At 39.2% G+C, this 20,772-nt stretch overlaps 2 protein-coding genes across 2 annotated transcripts; one reads left to right on the forward strand and one right to left on the reverse strand.

Annotated features, from left to right (window-relative positions):
- Positions 1-1,954, forward strand: LOC131683465 (dnaJ homolog subfamily C member 21). The gene is made up of 2 exons (XM_058965475.1): positions 1-969; positions 1,029-1,954. The coding sequence occupies exons 1-2, from the start codon at positions 161-163 to the stop codon at positions 1,813-1,815; spliced, it is 1,596 nt and encodes a 531-aa protein (XP_058821458.1). The 5' UTR covers positions 1-160; the 3' UTR covers positions 1,816-1,954.
- LOC131683466 (proteasome subunit beta type-6) lies at positions 1,937-3,000 on the reverse strand. Its single transcript, XM_058965476.1, has 3 exons — positions 2,786-3,000; positions 2,499-2,698; positions 1,937-2,441 (listed from the first exon to the last, which is right to left on the reverse strand). Exons 1-3 carry the CDS (start codon positions 2,828-2,830, stop codon positions 2,006-2,008), a joined length of 681 nt encoding a protein of 226 aa, XP_058821459.1. The 5' UTR covers positions 2,831-3,000; the 3' UTR covers positions 1,937-2,005.
- Between the last annotated feature and the right edge of the window lie 17,772 nt (positions 3,001-20,772).

Here is a 20,772-nt window from a genome sequence, read left to right on the forward strand (position 1 = left end):
ATGAAGAGAAAAACCAAATAAAAACAAACGCACGTTTACTCCGTTTGCCAGACAGCGCCTCTTCTTGTTCCACTTTTCGCGTCCAGTCTTGCAATACGGAAGTTGCCAAAACTTTCGTAACTTTCGGATATTAATCAATCCCCAACTCTTTCGTGTCGGAATGAAGTGTCACTATGAAGTTCTCGGTGTCGCTCGAACTGCTGAAGACGACGAGATTAAGAAGGCATATCGAAAATTAGCTCTCCGCTGGCATCCGGATAAAAACTTGGACAACTCGGAGGAAGCGAATCAGCAGTTTTTGTTGGTGCAGGCAGCCTACGATGTGCTTTCGGATTTACAAGAACGAGCCTGGTACGATAACCACCGAGAGCAAATCCTACGCGGTGGTCACACGAATTACGAAGACAATTCGATAGATTTATTCCAGTACTTCACAACTGCTTGCTATAAGGGTTTTAGCGATGATTCCGGAGGATTTTATGCCGTTTACGGTGAAGTGTTCCACACGGTTGCTTCCGAGGAAATCGAGTTTCTTGACAATGAGCAAGATTTTGAGGCAATACCAAAGTTTGGAAATTCCAGAAGCGATTTTGAAACAGAAGTTCGACTGTTTTATGGTTATTGGGAGGGTTTTTGCACGAAAAAAAGTTATGCATGGCTAAACCCACACAACATTAGTGAAATTAGGGACCGACGGATTCTCAAAGTTATTGAGAAAGAAAACAAAAAAGTACAGCAAAAGGCTAGAAAGGAAAGGAATGAAGAGATCCGGTCGCTGGTGTTGTTTGTCAAAAAGCGCGATAAACGTGTGCAGGCTTATAAAAAACTGCTGGAGGAAAGGGCAGAACAAAATAGACTAAAGTCTCAGCAAAACCGTTTGGACCAAATTCGACGAAAGCAGAAAGAGATTGAAGAACAGCAGAAAAATTCATCTAACGTGTTCAATGAGGCATATGAAGAGCAGTTACGGTAAGTTTGTCAAATTAATATTTTAAAATAGAAAATAAACAGCTGTGGATTTTTTTCAGGAAGCTTGAAGCTTCTTACGCGGATGTGTCGGAAGAGTCAAGCGAAGAGGCGGATGAAGCGGTTCAATCGGTTGGAAGTGCAATGGCTGGACTTGTAATAGGACAAGACGAGAATGGTGAGGAAAGTTTCTACGTTGATGATCTCTACTGTGTCGCGTGTGATAAAATGTTCAACAATAAAAAATCATTTGAAAATCACGAATCTTCAAAAAAGCATAAGCAAAATATAGAACTGCTCAGAGAACAAATGCGAAAAGAGGATAACGATTTGACGGAGAATCAGTCTTCGGCTTTGAAAGGTGAACCAACAGATGATATGAGCGAAGATGAAACGTTTGTTGATTTGAAACCAAAGAAAGGTAAAAACAAGAAAAAACTAACTAAAAAGCAGCTATCCTCTGACGAAGACGATGCGATACTAAATGACATTCCCGCCCCTGGCAATGTCGCACAAAACGACAGCGATAACGATTGGACTGATTCAAAGAGAAACAAGAAAGGAAGAGCTAAAATGAAAGATGGAATACAAAACAAACCCAAAGTCAATAACCCCACTAAAGATGATCCTGCAGAAGATTTACTGAAGGAACAGCGTGATGCAGGAAGTAGTAAACAGAATGGGGAATGTGATTCTGTAGGGCACAAATGTGCAACTTGCAATGACAAGTTTAGCTCCAAGAATAAACTATTCAACCATTTGAAACAGACTGGTCACAGTGTATATATCGACAAAGCAAAGACTCAAAAGTCCGACGAAAAAACTAAAGGAGGAAAGAAGCGAAAATAGTGGTTTTAGTTAGTAGATTTAAACCTGTAAATAACACTAGTTTATACATTTTTTTGGCTAAGAATCACCATCTCAAAAGGCACCTTTCTTTTCCATGTAATTTCACAATAAACAATGTTGATCGTTTTGTGACCTTTCATTTCTATTCGTATTTATTAGAACAGAAAAATTTACCTCTAGTATGCTTGATCTAAGCTTTCAAGGCAACTGACGGACCGGCCTTGATTGTATTAACTTTCTCTTCTTCACGTGGAGCAAAGAAAACATGACGCTCGATACCATCTTTAGTGATGATTCCGATACGACAAACGCCTCCCGAGCTGCCATCATGGTACATCGCGTGAAGAACGGCCTTCTTGACAAATTCAACGCATTCTTCCTTAGGCATACCCTCGCGATAGTGTTCCCTAACGAAACCATAAATGTATGAGCTTCCCGAGCCACCGATGGTGACACTTTGACGAATTTGCAATCCACCCAACGGAACAGAATAGACCTGTCCGCCTAGCTTTTTGTCCCATCCAGCTACAATGATGCCGGCCATCATCGTGTCACGGTAGTTGTAGCAATACTGTCGGAACTCACTGGCTGCGTCCGATACTAACGGCTCCTCTCCAGTTTGGTTCCTATAAGCAAAAATTCATTATTTGTGAAGGCAATTAAAGCACTCGTTTAAATCATACTCATGATAGTACAACGAGTACGCTACAATGTCAGATATCGCTTGTGTATCGGCAGCCGATCCGGAACGGCAACAGTAGATTTTATCGGTCAGTTTTGTCATCTTATCTGTTACGCGATTAGCAACGTATGTACCGGTGCTAGTGCGCGAATCAGCTCCGATCACAACTCCGCCGTCGAACTCTACAGCCATAATCGTAGTCTAAAACGGGACGGAACAGGAAAAACGGTGAGATAGCAACTAATGTAGGTACTTAACCTAACATTCGATGCATAGCGATTTACTTACACCAGTGCTGTGGTGGGCATTTCTCCAGTCATTCGAGTTATCCATGTCTTCTCCGGGACTGGAATCAATATGTGAATACAAGATAACGTGTAAAACTCGGAAAATTACTGAAGATATCGAATCACTGCACTAAAATTGTTTACGAGCTACGAGAAACAGAAAATGACAAAGCGAGTTTGCGATGCCGCGGATTTGACATTTACCGCAGGATTCGTTTCAATGCGCTGTATTTGCTAGATGAGGTCAAAATTTTATTTAATATTACATTTCTAGACCAACATGTGAAAAGGGCGTATGTGCAAATAAGAGCTAACTTCCCGACAAACATATGATTACGGCCTAAAAGCCAACTGTCAAAATCCACTTTGAATGGAAATTCCGGACAGACCGTTACGCGCCAATCACAGATGTTTATAGTAACCGAAAGAGAAAAGTTTTCTCTTTCATAAACTGTTGTGAACTGTGTTCGGCTAGTAACGGTTTGTTCGGAATTTCCATTCAAAGTGAATTTTGACAGTTGGCTTTTAGGCCGTAATCATATGTTTGTCGAGACTTTCTCTTCCGTCAAGTAGGGTAACCAACCTAATTGGGACCCCTAATTTTGGACCTTGTTAATGTCTTTGTCTCCTACACTGCCAAGTTTCTCTGCATTTGTTTGGTTTAATGCAGCAATTACACCCGGATAGAATTTCACCCTACAAACAATCATAAAACAATAAATATTGTAGTTATTACTGTTTCAACATTGTTTGATGCCAGGTTCTCACAGAAAATTTACAATAAAATTTCATGTAACAATAAATTTCACCGTTCAGCAAAAAACTGATACAATGCATTCACATTAAATATTATTGTTTTCGAGAAAGAAAATGTATGGAGAAAAATTGATTTTTTTAATGTTAAGATACATAACCACTTCCCTTTTTCATTGTAAAAGTCTATTTTACATTGAAATTTACTGTAAAAACGTTAAAGTTTATTGTTTTTGTATTGTAGCATAACACTAAAACTTACTGTAAATTATTGTAAAATTACTGTACTGTGACAGTGAAAATCATGGTTTTGTTACTGTACATTTCTATTCGGGCATTCCTTGGGTTGTCTATTAAGTTTCAATATCATTAGTTCATCTCTAAATGTTTAAAATTAAACAGAATCAACAGTTTTCAAAAATATCACCGAAAACGTTTCATGTTTCAACGATAGCCAAGAGGAACCGGTGGAAATGATACATTTTCAAATTGGATTTAAGTACAATTATAATATTTTTTATCGATTTAATTAGTTTGTCTGATTTGATATTATGCATGTTAAGTGTTTGAAAAGGTTTCTTCGTAATGTTTTATCTAAAAAATCTTATATAAATGATGTCCACAATATGTCTTAAAAAATGATATCAACTTATTTTGGACACCCCTCGATTTTCTTTCTTGACAGCTATTTGTTTATCGAGTTAGAATAATAAAAAAGTGAAAAATTTCGTGTTGAAGAACATTTGTAATTCGAATTTGCTGAATTCGACGAGCTATATGTTGACAAATCTAAGAGACATATCACAGATAAATAATGATAATAAGAGTGTGCTTGTTGAATTCCTAGAATCGCCTGAAACACTCATACGAACAGGAACATCACGATTCAAGCGACGTAGTCCTGCTGTTTTAACATTGCGCCGAACAGTTGGATACCACAAGGCGAAAACTGAAGAAAAAAGGAAAGTAAAGGAGGAGAAACAAAGAAAAACTGAGCTTAGAAATAATAACGAGAATCCACTTCGTAAACAAAATAATTAAAAATTAATATTTAATACAAGAAGATTCCTGACGAACTTTGAACCTTGATTTATCATCCGTTTGAGGATGTTACTCCATAATACTGCTACAGATGAATTGTTACACGAAATCTATTATTGTTAACTCTATTGCATAGCATTTAATGCTGCTTTGTTAAGTCTGCAGTAACCTACTTGTACCGAAAGTTTTTCTATGTCTCAAAACGATTGAACCAAAAAAATACTTCATGCAATCAGCCTTCCATATAAAGATTAATGTACCATTTTTAATTGGCAGTTACTGATTTGCTTATGTTCTTCTTTCATGCATTAAATATACTGCAAAGAGAACGAGTCAGTAGGTCAGTTTAGTAGAAAAAACTTCACTGTTTCCAAAATATATTCAGTCACATTCAGTGTGTCCAAAATATGCTTGGAACACTGTCCAAATTAGTGTGGAAGGGTCCGAAATGTGAAAAATTCATGCTGGAAAGAAATGTCATTTTCGAGTTTTTTTCGAAATTTTTTTTTCGAGATTACATCAAATCTCAACGTTTCATGCATTTTAAAGTCATTTAGCATCCAACATACAAATTCGATTTTGAAATTTTCCCCCCTTTGAGAATTTTTCATTTCAGTTTATATGAGAATTTGCTTGTGGTCGCACTCTTCAACCCGTAATTCCAAAACGAGAAGTCCAATCAACAAAAAATTCAATAGCAGCCGATGGGAGGGTTGTACCCTTCATTTGAGACTAAGTTTGTGCAAATCGGTCCAGCCATCTCTGAGAAACAGAGGTGACATTTTTTTCTACATACACACATACATACACACAGACATTTTCCGATCTCGACGAACTGAGTCGAATGGCATATGACATTCGGCCCTCCGGGCCGGGATTAGGTTGGGGATTTTTAGAGCCATTGCATAACCTTTTTATATGAGACGTGAACTTAATTCACTAGAGGCCAAACCATCGAATATATTCACAGGATGTCTTTGGAGGAATTGTTCGTATGAATATTCCCCATAATCTGATAACAATTGAAATTAGGCATGGCTCACTATGATCGAACTAAAAAAAAACTTTTCATACTGACGAGATAGAAAGTTGGTGTCTTCGACAAAGTTTTAGGAATGCTCATAGTGAAGAATTTTGTTGAATAACTTGAGTTTGTAGGAGTAAAGGTTATCGATTTATAAGGCGTTTTCTATGGAAACCCCCTTAAATATAGTTTTAATCTAACTTTTTTCATTGTGACTCGTGCAAACTATGTATAACACAAATGTGTAGGTATCAAAACTACATAATATTGTCGAAGGCTGTATGTAAAAATATTCATTTGTTTCAAAGTTATTGAAGATTTTTACATTTTTTTACACCAACTTCAACTACGTATAAGAAAGAAAGGGGCAACCAAAATGCACGAACACTTTTTTAACTCTATAAACTATGCACAATAAAGCTAAGAAGGTTTGGTGCGTGGCACTCCAGAACCCTATGAATAGGGTAAGCTTACTTTATCTTGTTTTTTACTTTTTCCATACAAAAATCAGCAAAAAAATTTTTTTTTAAGTTTTTTTGCCACAATTTTTGAAATTCTTGATTCTATATTCAATTAGTATTATTTTCACTTATACCTGAATATTTCAGATTTTATAAACGTGGGAGCAAAAATGTAAAGTTTTTATTATCATTGGAGATTCCAAACTAATATATACTCCACGCGAAGTGATCAAGGCACGTGTAATCGACCTTCACGGATTTCAACAAAATTTGGAAGAATTGTTCATCTAGGGCCAATATATAAAAACCCAAATTTTTGTGTCAATTGAACCATCCCTCGGGTCATGAGAGCACCCCTCGTTTTGGCAAATTGCCAAAACCCTTGATTTTCTTTTGATCATATCTTCGGTTCTATTTACTCTAGAATTAAACCGCAAGATGGCTTTTGAAGAAAATTGGAATTCAAGTAATCTAGAAAAAGTATTAATTTTAGGCGGCAGTGCTGCCAACTATGCGATTTTTTCAGTTAAATATTAAAAGGTTATTTTTCTCTCAATACATATATTTTAATTTTGAAAATTCTAATGCCATCGTGTTCCTCAGACATTTTTACACAAAAACACTTATAATCTCAATATAATTTGAGCGGATCCTGAGATACACCGCTTTGAAGAGAAAAAAACCCGCAATTTCCCATATAAAATCGCAAGCCCACAACACTTAAAAACCAACTTAAGTATTCTGAGTACAAACATAATTTTTCGTAAAGTAGACGAGAAATGATGAAAAACTATGTTTTTGGTTTGCTTTTAGCAGATCAGGGTCGATTTTTATGACCGTTTGAAGATTTTCTCAATTTTGGTCAATAAAAATGAATTTTTATATGAGAAAAAGCGAGTTTTTCCCTTCAAAACGGTATATCTCAGGATGCGCTCATATTATATTGAGATGATAAGTGTTTTTTATGTAAAAATGTCTGAGGAACGCGATGGTATTAGAATTTTGAAAAAAATTAAAATATATGTATTGAGAGAAAAATAACCTTTTAATATTTAACTGCAAAAATCGCATAATTGGCAGCACTGCCGCCAAAAATTGATATTTTTTCTAGACTCCTTGAACAATTTTCTTCAAAAGCCATCTTGCGGTTTGATTCTAGAGCAAATAGAACCGGAGATATGATCAAAAGAAAATCAAGGGTTTTGGCAAATTGCCAAAACGGGGAGTGCTCCCATGACCCGAGGGGTGGTTTAATTGACACAAAAAATTTGGGTTTTTATATATTAGCCCTAGATGAACAATTCCTCCAAATTTGATTCAAATCCGTGAAGGTCGATTTCAAGTTTGCATCTTTTTTTGATCACTTCGCGTGGAATGACCCAATATACATGTCATAATTAATTTAATGCTTACAAAAGGATGTCATACCATTATTTATTAAATTTTACGGAAAAACGAAAAAAAAATTTTTTGCTGTTAGGAGGGCAATTTTCATTTCAAATGATAAAAAAAATTATCTCGAAAACTCAACATAGGGGTTAGATATTTTATACATCGAATGTGCTTCGTCACCGAATCACTTGTCGATATGTTTGCATAGAAAAGTTACGGAATGTTATTGAAATTATTCACCCAAATTTCTAAAAAATCTCGAAAGAGTGTTTTTTCGCACTGAAACCCTTATGCCTCCCTTAACCATTAACCCTCCGGCACTAGCGTCGTTGTATTTTGTGCAACACCTTACGAAATTCTAGAGAAATCTTCTTCCAGCTCCAGCGGCTGCTCATTCGGGGAGCCATTCGCGCGAGTGCTGGAGGGTTAAATAACAACCCAACAAACATTTCGTGGTTTATTAAACGTTTTAATACTTCAACGCTTTTTTTGTGAAAAGGGCGATACTTACAAATGTAAACATAAGGCTTTTTTCATACATGCGAATGAGGGCTTTGAAACGCAACAAATTAACCTAAAAATTTGGATTCTACGATATTTCTTTCTTAAACTACAGCAAAAAATACAACGGGCGAAACTGTATTTTTGTTTGTTTATTTAAAGTTTCGCCCTCCACGCTCCATGCAAACAAACAGGGCAATACTTTTTTGCTAGCAGTTGAGAGGCGAAACTGTTATTTTCGTATTTTTTTAGGATTATCAAGCTGATACCAGCTGTAAATAGTAACAATGATCGCTATTGAAAAAACATGGACGAAATCGGTGGTGTAGAAGGCTAGTTATTGTAAAAAAACGTAAGGGCGATACTTCAATGCTGATAGGTGGGACCAAAAAAGTAAACAATCGCCAAAGGGACGATACTATCATTTTGTCAATTTCAATAGCAAAAACAAATTTTAATTTATTAATTTCAAATACTTTATGAAGTTTTGGGCTTCGATCACTGAATCATACAATCTAGGATGTAAAAAACACAATAGTTCTTAAATAGGAAATAAAACCAAGTCTGGAAATATTCACTGTTGATTTTCTTTGAATGGTATCACTGCTAGTATCGCCCTTTTCAAGAAAAAGCGTTGACTTGCTTTATTCATCTCTAGCTGAACATTGGAGGTATACGTGTAATCATATATCGTTTATTCCACCCTTGAACATCCGGGATTTGGAGAATTTATTCAGCTTGTCTGATTAAGATACATTAAAGAACAATTTTTCAGCATGTATACAGCCTGAAGAAACCCACAGTTCAGCTTCATCAATAAACCTTTTTGTTACCGCTATTCAGCTGAGAAAATGATCATAGAACAATTACACACACGCTATCAAATCTCTGTTTGGAAGCCATATACTTTTATTAGTGTTACGTTACAATTAGAGAAAAATTGTATTACCTTGTTAGAAGTCATATCACGTACCTGGATCCGAACCAGCAACTTGTTGAATACTAAACACTTTCCTTACTGTCTGCACCAATCTTGCATACATCGAATGCTTAAGATTTCACCGATGTACCGTAAAGTCTAGGCTGCTGAATAGAGTCTGTACAAAGACTACACTAGCCTTTTATAGAATTGAGTGAACCTAGTTGGTTTGGGTTCGAATCACAACCTACGATAATTTTTTTATGCGATAGTTTTTAGAACATTCGGAAATTTTAAATTAGACAATTTAATAATTTCAAAAACCTATGATTGTAGACGTTTTTGTATCCAAGACATACGGCTGTCACAAAAATTTTAGACAAGTAAAAATGAGTGTCATATGAAAGTGGTGGTAACTGAATGATGGATTTAAGCCATATATAATTCTATGGTGGCAATCTTCTCGATTTATTTACCATTCCCTGCCAAATGGTCCATGGTAACAATTCTGGTGTCAAAAATTTACAGCATCGTTCGTTTTCTCTTGTGTTCAGCAAGTAAACAGACATTTGAATTAAAAGGTATAGGTATAGTATAGTTCAGCCTAATTTGAACTGGCGAATACTGGAGTTTAAATAGGCTGAATAAACGGTTAATGTTTAAATAGTTCAGTGAAAGTATTATTCAGCTTAAATAGCCTTTAATCTGCTTTTAATCAGCAAGTAGTCTTAAAGTTCAGCTGCTAATGTTTGTTGGGAACTGAACTCAGTGATAGGGTTTTCATGCTCAGCCTTGAGTTAAATATATTTAAATTTAAGTTGAATTTTCCTAATTTTGAGAATTCCTCAAACAACTTGAAAGTTCTTTATTCCACGGAAGAGCTGGAGAGAGTCGAATCTCTCGTTTTGTTTTTGAGTGCGAAAATGACGCAAAACTCAAATGTTCCGAAATTTTAGTTAAAAGAACTTATTCTTTGGGTAGGTTTATTTTCCTGTGTGGGTTTTCCTAATTTTTTACAGAGCTCGAAGATTTTGGATGTAGGTATTCCACATCATGCGTTACCAAATATTTTAAGTATTAGCAGAAAGAAACCTTCAATGTCCCTGCGTCACTGGCATCAGTCAGCAAAAGGCCCCAAATCTGTTAGTTGAATATTCTTCACTGAGCAAACAACTGCTATATGCATATACATATGCTAATAGTACCGGCACCGAAGTTTTCCATTATTCAGAGGCCATAGATATGCAATCCGTGCGGTAAGTACTTAGCTTCAGTTTATTTCGAAGCGAAGAGAATGATTTTTACCTATTTTCTCGCTTCATTCTCTCTCTCTCTCTGTTGTCATTCCCCGGAGGAAATCAGATCACATAAGTTTTTCCTATCGGAATGTCAGTTTCCGACCTTACCCACCGTAGTTTCGTGACGGGCTTGCCTGGCGATGCACTCAGTTTCGGTATCTCAACTCATTCCGGCTAGAGTAGGTATGTATGTAGAATGGCAAGTCGAAATCCGCTCACGTGCATTGGCTTCGGCGAGAACGTCTGCAAGGAAAAGATAGAGAGTGGTCCTGGAAATGTTGTTGTTCCATCCCGCTTTTCCTAACGCTGTTTTCACGTGGCGATCAAGGGAAATTCGTGAATGCTCACGTACACTTTCATGATATCGGCAGTGTGCGAAAAAGGCGAATTTTCTTCCGTTTTCGCCTGCGAGTTCTGTTACATGAACGACGCTGGGCTGATTCTCTTTGCTGCGGCTGGAGCCGCCGATGTTCGCTTGGAGCTCTCAGTTGCGATGCGGGTTGCAAAGGCAATAGGCGCGTGGAAACCTCGTTTACGTTGTAGTGTGGTAAATATTTTCAGGATGTGTCCTTTTTTCTGAGGGGTTTTCCTATGCATATTCAAAAAATGGCTATTTCTGTTGGTTTTTATTTTTAATAGTCAGTTGGACATTATGGTGTTGGTTTCGAAATAATTTGTTCTATGCTTTATTTCTTCCGGAAATTAGCATCAATTATGCTACCCGCAGATAAATTGATTATGTTTGTGGTTTTGCGAAGACGGAGAGCTTGAAGGAAATCCGCGAAAAGGCATTGTATGTGAATGTTGGAAGGTCGTTCTGAGTGTGTATGTGGCTTCATTGAGAAGTGAAAATAAAACAGAACCATGTGATTGCCAGTCCACACGTTAGGCAGTTACAGGAAAATTAATTTTTCAGCAGCCTGATGTTTTCCTATTCGTATCTAGTGCTGTGACATGATACCAGAAGGGACCAAGTGGTTGCAATATGAGAGTGACGCAGTGAAACGATTGTTATATTCGCACATCTGTTATTCTGTGTTTGTGTGAGTGCAAGAAGCATTGATTATGCAGTGAGAGTTTTCAAAACACATGCGTTGGGATGACCGCGGAGGCATGATTGGGGGCTCTACCGGAGGATTGCCTGGGCAGCCTCCAAAACTGGGCCGCAATGCTGAATGTGTTGAGATTTGTTTCGTACTGAAAATGCGATAACAATCGATTGATGGATTAAAAATCACCTCGTCGTTCGTATGGATGCTGCTGCACATGTATCATATAAACGAATGCGCCTGATAGGCGGAGCGATACCGATTCAGGATGCTGTGTAGTTTCGAAAGAGTGGTGCATTAAAATCGATCGTGAGTTGTGCTGACGAATGAAAAAAAAGTGACAAGGAAAAGTGCATGGAATCTTTGTGAGATGTGCAGAAAAGCATGTTTTTAATATTTTGGACAACTTTGAGAATGCAATACAATTGCTTGAACAGTTAGTTAAAACTATGGGAATTTAGTAAAACATTGCCTCTAAAACCTACAGAAACTTAGTCCGTATTCGATCGGTTTACTGACTATAATTTTTATGGAAGTTTGGGACGTCTATGAAACATTACTTGTTCGATCTTAACACGGAGTTGGTTCTCTTTCTATCATTCACTCATTTAGGCGATGGTTGATGGACAAATAGTTTTACTGGGTAAAAGTGTCTTGATGGATAGTTTCTGAAAGGAACAAACTTGACAGACATATAAAAACCTGTTTTAATCCACCTAGCGGTGCAATTGTGCCTTTCTCATTTATCCAAACTATGAATTAATGCCTGGTTACGTCTAGTCTAGTCTACACATACACAGCCAATACATGTAGGGATCCTGGAAAATTGAAAACGTTCGTCTACAATTTTTCTTGTCAATATTAATGTTTGTAGTACATATGGAATGTGACACTATCATTAAAGCGGCCAGGCCAACTGTGCAGCGTACAAAATAAAGATGATTCAAAAATATACGGCAATCAAATTATTCATTTAATGAAGAATTCAATCAACGAATCATTTTGAACCTTAAATAAGGAAGAAACGTGGACAACCGTACACAACCATTTCAATTTAGTGGGGGTTTTATAAATCGTTGGGAGTGACTTTGCTAAGAGGGTTAATGTCACTCCTTTGGTTCCTGGGATGGGACAGAGGTATTTAGTCCTGCCTTGGCTAGTGAGCCTAGGTTATAGCGCCTTTATTCGCTCGGTTTGGGATTCGAGTCGCCCTAATGTCTACAAAACTCATATAAAATTAATGGTTTCGAGTGAACCTAGAGCGACTCTTATTCAAAAACTTAATCAGCTTTTGCTACTCGCTTTCATAGAATTTAAAGAAGAAGCCAGCTTTGACTTTTTTTATTATGCTTTGTATATATTTAGTAATGAAGGAGGCAGCAAAAAGACGAAGGTGAATCTAGTGGGTTTCTTTGTTCACTGAAAGGATATGATAATTTTAGGCCCTGGTGATAATCATGTAATTTCCTCTTTATGGAAAACATAGTTTAACACTCGATAATTTAACTAATTTACGAACTAATGCTCAGATATTAAACCTGGACCGATTTTGATTGTGCTAGAAATACCGCGTCAGATCAGGTGCTTTAAGAATTTGTGAACTTATCGTAATCGAGCTCTGCTTTTTTGGAGCTTGAGTTTCCATCGTGAGCATTACAAGGCATTCTAATCAGCACCCGCCTTCTACGCTCAAGGTACATACCATATCTCGATTAACATCTCTCTCTTAAATATTTTTGTGATCCAGGGAAAATTGACGGAAGACACAAATTTTCACCCACACCATATACAGTCGTGATTCGCTGGTTGGACATTTTTTAACTGGACTGCTTTTTAGTTGGACCTCCGCTAGTTGAACCTCCGCTAGTTGGACCATTGTCCAATTAAAAAGCATCTGAACGTCAAAATCTCATGTCAAATTTACTTTGACAATCAATCTGACAATGTTTAGAGATGCGAATAGATACATTTACACTGCCAACATCTCCTTTCGAGAGTTTTTGACATTTGTCAGTCGGTCCAATTAGCGAATCAAATTCGTTAGTTGGACAAGACTGTGGCCCAACCAGCGAATCACGACTGTATTTCTAACCAATACAGCAATAAATTAGAATAGATTACTGTGTACAAAGTCGAGGCATAGTCATCCTCTCCCAAACCGCTTTACCCTATTCACACCTTTGCTTTACCACAAGAAACTGTTCAACAAACATTGGCATGCATTATGTGAGCCTCGGTCTGTTCATGAATATATTTCTGTCTTCGTCCCCATGAAGCGGTGCGGTGATCGACAACGTGGATTTAGATTAACACAAAGTAATCAATGGAGACAGACGAAGGTACATTACATGGAGATATCCAGAACATGACGCACCCTGAGATGGACAAGTCTCTTTCCGCTCTTTCCGGATTCAAAACGTTCGCGATTTACCCAGACGATTAATGCAATATAAAGAATAAAAATGTTACAGATACTTAGCAATATTCTGGTTGCAGTTGAAAGCTGGAAAATCCATCCAGCGACAATCGGTTTTTCTCCAGTTTAGTGTTAATCCATGATGTCGGAAGTAGTGCGCTGGATAGTGCATCATTGTACGAAAACAGTGCACTATTTCCGACGTAATTCCATTGTTTAGAACCAGAGAAAATACGATTGTCGCTGGTTGGATTTTCCAGTTTTCAACTGCAACCAGAATATTAGTAGTCCATTCCGAGTCGAAAGCATAGTCAAATCGGCTGCTTCTAGCCGATCCGAACGGGGTTGTTTTCCTTCTACCATTAACAGGACAATCGAATCTCTGCAGTAATTCTACCAGATCTTTTGAAGGATTTCTTCCAGGCTGTGCGAAATCCATTTCTTCGTCCATAAAGCACGAACAACAAGTAATCAATCTCCATGATGAACTTGAGTACTCAATTTTTCGCTAAAGATTCAACTTCGGTTAAAAAACGAGAATTATGACAGCAACAAATTTTTCCACGACCGCTTGATGCAAGGCCTACTCATTTTTTTTTTCTATAATTTAATGCCTGGTTACGTTCAATAGAACATTGTGGAAATGACTATTACATTCAGGTTACACTTTATAAGCATATAGGGGAACATGGGGAGACTTGACCAGGTTTTCAGTTAAACCTACGTAAATGTATAAAAACCTTTTCAATCCTTTAAAACTCATTTAAACATAATGCGCAGCAGTATTGCGCATATTGATGGTTTTTTGTAGAATTTTTGGTTTACTTTTTCCAAAGTTATAAAAGTTTTTCAGAGATGATTGCTTTTTGTCTAGTCTCCCCACCATGGGGAGACTTGACCAAGGCCTGGGGACACTTGACCAAGAGAATTTTGTAAAATCAAAACAATAAATTAAGACATAAAACATGCTGTCTTCATATTTTTACATATTTTCGAGATCCTTAAGTACCAGTAAAAATATAAAAGGTTTGCATTTTATAAATTTAGATTTTTTGATGCATTTCTTTTAAGGATTAACTGTATTGCTTACATTGCTTGTTCACACGTCACGAAATCAGCCATATTACTGCTAACATTGTTTACTAGTACTAAAAGATATAGACTGATGTTTGAGGTGGGATTTTTTGTGACGTTTTTAACATTAACAGTAGGTACCACAGCATAGTAACTATAAAAAATTTTGAATCTTTATTCAGCTTATTTCCACTTGTTCAAGTCTCCCCATAAAATCTTAGTCAAGTCTTCCCAACATTAGTTGTTGTGTAAAATGGTGTGCAAATGTTAGTAATATCTATTCCAATGTTCCGATTTATGTAAAATCATTTCACCATTTCATAAGGAATAAGATGATATATGGGTAATTAAAAAGTAATTATTAGTCGAGTAGATATGTCCATACAAAGTTTGATAAAAAATACATCATTTAACACAAATTTATTAAATACGGAATGTTTTCTATAAGGAAAGTATTTCTCATTCCAAATCTTCAAAATTACTTTAAGGGGTCGAAACCAGTTTAAAAATATTTTTGAAAAAAATTTAGGAACCTAATAGAACACGTCATAGCTAATAATATAATTTTGCGCTTGGTCAAGTCTCCCCATGTTCCCCTATAAGTGAACCTGTCACGAACCTGATAAGCAACATGTCGACACATACTTGAAGCAAACAAAAATATAATATTTATATAGCTTAATCAGTGTGAGTTCAATGTTGTATTCATGTTAACTTCACGGTGGAGAAGGAAAGGCATATAATTAGTGGGAGGGGGAGGATACGTAGGGAATCATCTAATTTATTCTAGTGTACGGGGAGGATGAGAGGAATGCAGGTGGGAGGTTGGTCTGAGAGGGTGGGAGGTTAGAGGGCTGGGCGTTAAGAGGTAGGAGGTGGAGGGGTAGATGGAGTGTTCAACACCGAACTTCATATTGTACCTTCCAATTGAGACTAGGTTAGTGAAAATTGGTTCAGTCAGTACTGAGGTGGCTTTAGATCTGAAATATGCTCGGAACACGGAACTTCCGGAATTATCGGTAGTGGACAATATGTTCCAATAATCTTTGATTAGACATCAGTGATCTAGGCCTGCGAATCGAAGTAATTTGATGTTCATTTTATTAGATTTTAAACCTATGATGTATTACGATTGTACCGGTTTATATGAGAAATTTCTATGTGACCGCAATAACCACTCTGTAACTTCAGAACCAAAAGTCAGAAACTGAAACTGAATGTAAAAGCAGTCAATGGGAGTATTATATCTTTCAATTGAAATTAAACTTATAATAATCGGTTAAGAGTTTGCTGGAAAATAGGTGTGACATTAGCTCAAGAACTGGGCGAGTTCCCTGGGGGGCTTAAGAACCGTCATAGGTTGCCAATGTGGTTAAAGCTACTTTGATTGGTTATTATTGATCTAAACCCGCAAATCCAAGTAATGTTGAACCTAGGGGCAGATCACTTGTGATGCATTTTTAAAAATCAGCGAAATTAAATGCATTTATTTTCATCAACATAGAAATTCATAATGTATTTTGCGTTGCGTGCAATGTTTTTGCGTTGCGTGCAATATTGTTTGCGTTGCGTGTAAGACGTCAAAACCCTACAGAAAAACTAGCCCTACATTTAACAAAACGTCGAACAAAGTGGATCAGCGTAGGACATTTCTATATTAAATTTGCAAAAGGGCGAATAAGATTTGTAAACAAACTTTTATTTTGATGGTTTCTCTTAATTTATTATAATTTCGAAGCAGAAAACAAATTTCAATTGTTTCACTTCTACGAAGGGTAAAAATTTATATTAACTCATATTTTTCATAAAATTACACTCTGCAGCAGACTAATGAGCGAAACAAGTTTGTTTAAAAAAAACACTTTCGCCCTTTTGACGAATTAATATTGATTTGTTAAACAAACTTTTTTGCGAGGCAGTGCAAAGCTTATGCAAAAATGGAAATTAAATGCATTTTTTTCAAATTGATGCAAATTTGTTATACATTCTTAGAGTGATCTGCCCCTAGTGTTGAACCCATTTGAATTTTTATTACATCATTTGGACATCATAGGATTACCAGTTTATATGGGAAATTGCTATGTGACCGCACTCTTCAATTCGTAACTCCGGAACCAAAAGTCCGATCAACTAAACATTCAATAGCGTCTTATGGGAGCGTTATACCGTTTTTTTATTATAGTGGTTTTATCCCTTAGGGTCATTCGCCTCTTTTCGGGTAAGAGAAATAACTTTTTGGAAAAATCTGGAATTTGACACGCACACATACATATACACACAGCCATTTTGCGATCTCGACGAACTGAATCGAATGGGATATGACGGTTGGAAAATCAATTTTTGGAGTGATTGCATAGCCTTTCTTTATATGAGAAAGTCAAAACCGTGTTTTAATGTATTTATGGATTATTGTGACTGTTTTAATGTGTTTTGGTGGTTGTGAAATATGAAACAGGCCATATTTATGGTCTTTTCAAGGGATTTGCGTATATAGAGTAGAGTAGGGTCAAGTAGGTCAGTTTTCTTTGGCGAGCTCGTGCGATGGCATTTTTGCATCGATTTTGACAAACAAGTAGTGATTGACTGATTGACAAATAAGCAGTTGTTGGAAAGGTTGTACGTACAGTGGTGGACACAGAATTAGCACACTCATATCCCCAACACTTAAAGACCGGATTAACGAATTCTTTCAAGACATGCAGAGTACTGTTAATGAGTGCATGAAAGTAAATCATATGGCATAGTATTAGACGAAATCTGTAATAATATGAATGAAATTAACAAGGAAGTTAAATAGGGCCTGGGTACAGAATTAGCACATATTTAAAAATTGCTGTTAATTTTGATTTAGATCAAGACTAATGATTCATAGCTGTTTAGTATTTTGTCGGGAATTATTTTTTCTTCAAAACAGTCTCTAGACAACGGGGGACGCTTTCAACCATCTTACAATATCGCTCCATTAGAATTAAAAGCATTCTAACTTCCCACCATGATCATTAAGATTCTTTGAGATCCAGAGATCGTTCAGATTCTTGGATTTCTTCTCTTCGACGTATTTTCCACGTCGTTCCACAGAATTTCTAATAGATTTAGGTCTTAGCGTTTAACGAACCGAGATGTATGCTTAGGGTCGTTTTCATGCATAAATGTTCATCACATAGACCGGTAGATGGCTCCATATGATCCTACAATATTTGCTTGTACTGATGCTGATCCGTTCTGCAATGAATATTCACGATTGGCCCCATACCTCGCCATGAAAGCAAGCAAACTCGATGAGGTTACGAACGCAGACGACGTCGTCTCTGCCGTCATGGAGCGGTGTGGCGCAAAGATGGAGCGGACCTCTGTACGCCTAAGAAAGGGACTCTTTGGCACGCAGATAGCCTATTTCAGGCTACCGGTTGCGGAAGCCAAAAAGGTCATCGAGAGAGGGAAGCTGAAGATAGGCTGATCAGTATGCCCAGTAAGCATACCCCAGCCGCCTACAGTGGACAGGTGCTATCGGTGCCTAGAGTCCGGCCATAAGTCCTACGACTGCAAGGGTCCAGACAGAAGTAAGTTGTGTCGTCGCTGTGGTGAGGAGGGACACAAGGCGGAGAAATGCGGTAGGGTACCAAAATGCCTTATCTGCGCCAGTAAGAAGCAAGACCGTAACCATGTTATGGGTGGACCTTCGTGTCCCTTTAATGAGGCCAGTAAGAAGAAGTCGTGCAGGTAACACAGCTGAATCTTAACCACTGTGCATCTGCCCAGCAGCTGCTGTGGCAGTCGGTCTCGGAGTCGAGGACGGATGTCGCCCTCCTATCCGATCCGTACAACGTTCCTGCCGATAACGGCAATTGGGTGGCGGACTGGTCTAGGATGGCGGCAATTTGTACAACGGGACAGTTCGCGGTCCAAGAGGTAGTACACTCCTCTGCGGAGGGTGTCGTGATTGCCAAGATCAATGGTGTGTTCTATTGCAGCTGCTATGCCCCACCAAGGTGGCCTGTAGAACAGTTCAACCAGATGATCGACAGGCTCTCATCCGACCTAGTGGGTCGGAAGTCGTTCGTCATAGTGGGAGATTCCAGCCCGGGTCTGGTATCAGACATGAACTGGCGGGTAGACGAGGGCTACACCCATAGTGACCACCTAGCTATTCGTTTTAGGATCAACTATGGTGTGCAGCATCCGAGGGCGGATGATCCCTGCCAGGTACGCGAGTGGAAGACCAATCACTTCGACAGCGAAGTTTTCACCGCTGCCCTGGGACTGGAGGCCAACGCAAACAGTCTAAGCGGGGATGCGCTGGTAGCACCACGCGCGTGCGACGCCACCCTCGAGGAAAACCCTACCAAGATATGGCATACGGCCGGTATATTGGTGGAGTGCCGAGATTGCAGCCCTACGATCAGCCTGCCTCAAAGCTAGACGTAGGACGCAACGAGCCCGCACCGAGGAGGTAAGAGCGGACCGCCATGAAGTGTTTCGAGCTGCGAAATTGGCCCTTAATAAGGCCATTAAGAGCAGCAATAGAGCGTGTTTCGAAAACCTGTGCGAGGGCGCCAACGCGAATCCGTGGGGTGGCGCTTACAGGATCGTGATGGCTAAGACCAAAGGGGGCTCTTCTCCACCCGAACGATCACCGGATCGGCTGGCGAGGATTATCGAAGTACTCTTCCCGTCTCGAGCCACAAGTTCCTTGGCCTCCTGCGCCGCAAGGCATAGTGGGTGCGGCCGAAATGGTGGCCCCGGTGATGAATGAAGAGTTACTCGCCACTGCTAATTCCCTAGCAACGAACAAAGCTCCAGGGCCTGATGGAGTTCCAAACAGCGCTCTCAAGGCCGCAATCATAGCGAACCCGAACATGTTCAGGCTAGCTATGCAGAGATGCCTTGGCGAGTGCCGTTTTCCAGATGGATGGAAAAGGCAAGAGGTTGGTACTGTTGCCGAAGGCCGGGAAGTCGCTGGGCGACCCATCGGCATACAGACCAATTTGCCTGATCGACACGACGGGCAAACTGCTTGAGAGGATCATCCTCAACAGGCTATAACCCCGTACTCAGAAGGTACGGACGGCCTGTCAAGCAATCAGTTTGGTTTTCGAAAGGATAAGTCCACGGTGGACGCGGTCAACTCAGTGGTAAAGACCGCCGAGATAGCGATTCAACGGAAAAGGCGAGGTATTCGATACTGTGCGTTAGTGACACTTGATGTGAAGAACGCATTCAACAGCGCAAGCTGGGATGCCATCGCGCTCTCGTTACGCCGGCTTAGCCAGCCGGTGGGTCTGAAGCGGATCCTCGAAAGCTACTTCCAGATCAGACCGTTGCCGGTCATAAAAGCGTTCCTATTACCGCAGGAGTCCCGCAAGGCTCGATCCTGGGCCCGGTATTATGGAACCTTAGGTATGACGGGGTTCTGAGATTAAAGTTCCCTCCTGGTGTCAAGATCTTCGGCTTCGCCAATGATGTAACCTTGGTGGTCTACGGGGAGTCAATCCCCGAGGTAGAACTGGCTGTAGCACACGCGATCAGCACTGTGGTGGAATGGATGAGCGCGAGAGGCCTGGAGCTCGCTCAACATAAGACGGAGTTGGTTATCGTCAATAACCGCAAGTCGGTATAACATGCAGTTATCCAAGCGGGAGGTCTAGGGTCATCATAGGTGACAAGCTAACCTTCGGCAGCCATGTCGACTATGCGTGCATGAGGGCTTCGACGGTCGTTGCGGCATTATCGAGGATGATGTCCAACAGCTCTAAGGTGTGCGCCAGTAGACGTAGGTTACTGGCAGGCGTTGCCTTATCTATCCTTAGGTACCGCTGCCCGTCCTGGGCGAGAACACTGGGAGTAACCAGTTACCTTCGGAAACTGGAGAGCACCTACCGCTTAATGTGTCTCAGAGTGATATCTGCCTACCGCACGGTATCACACGATGCATTCTGCGTGATAGCGAGCATGATGACAGTCGGGCTGGTTATCCGGGAAGACGAGGAGTGTTTTGAGCTGCGTGGCACTAGAGGAGTCCGCGAGCGTACCCGGGTGGCTTCGGTCGCCAGATGGCAGCGC

Source organism: Topomyia yanbarensis, chromosome 2 (assembly GCF_030247195.1).
Source record: "Topomyia yanbarensis strain Yona2022 chromosome 2, ASM3024719v1, whole genome shotgun sequence".
Lineage (NCBI taxonomy): Eukaryota > Metazoa > Arthropoda > Insecta > Diptera > Culicidae > Topomyia > Topomyia yanbarensis.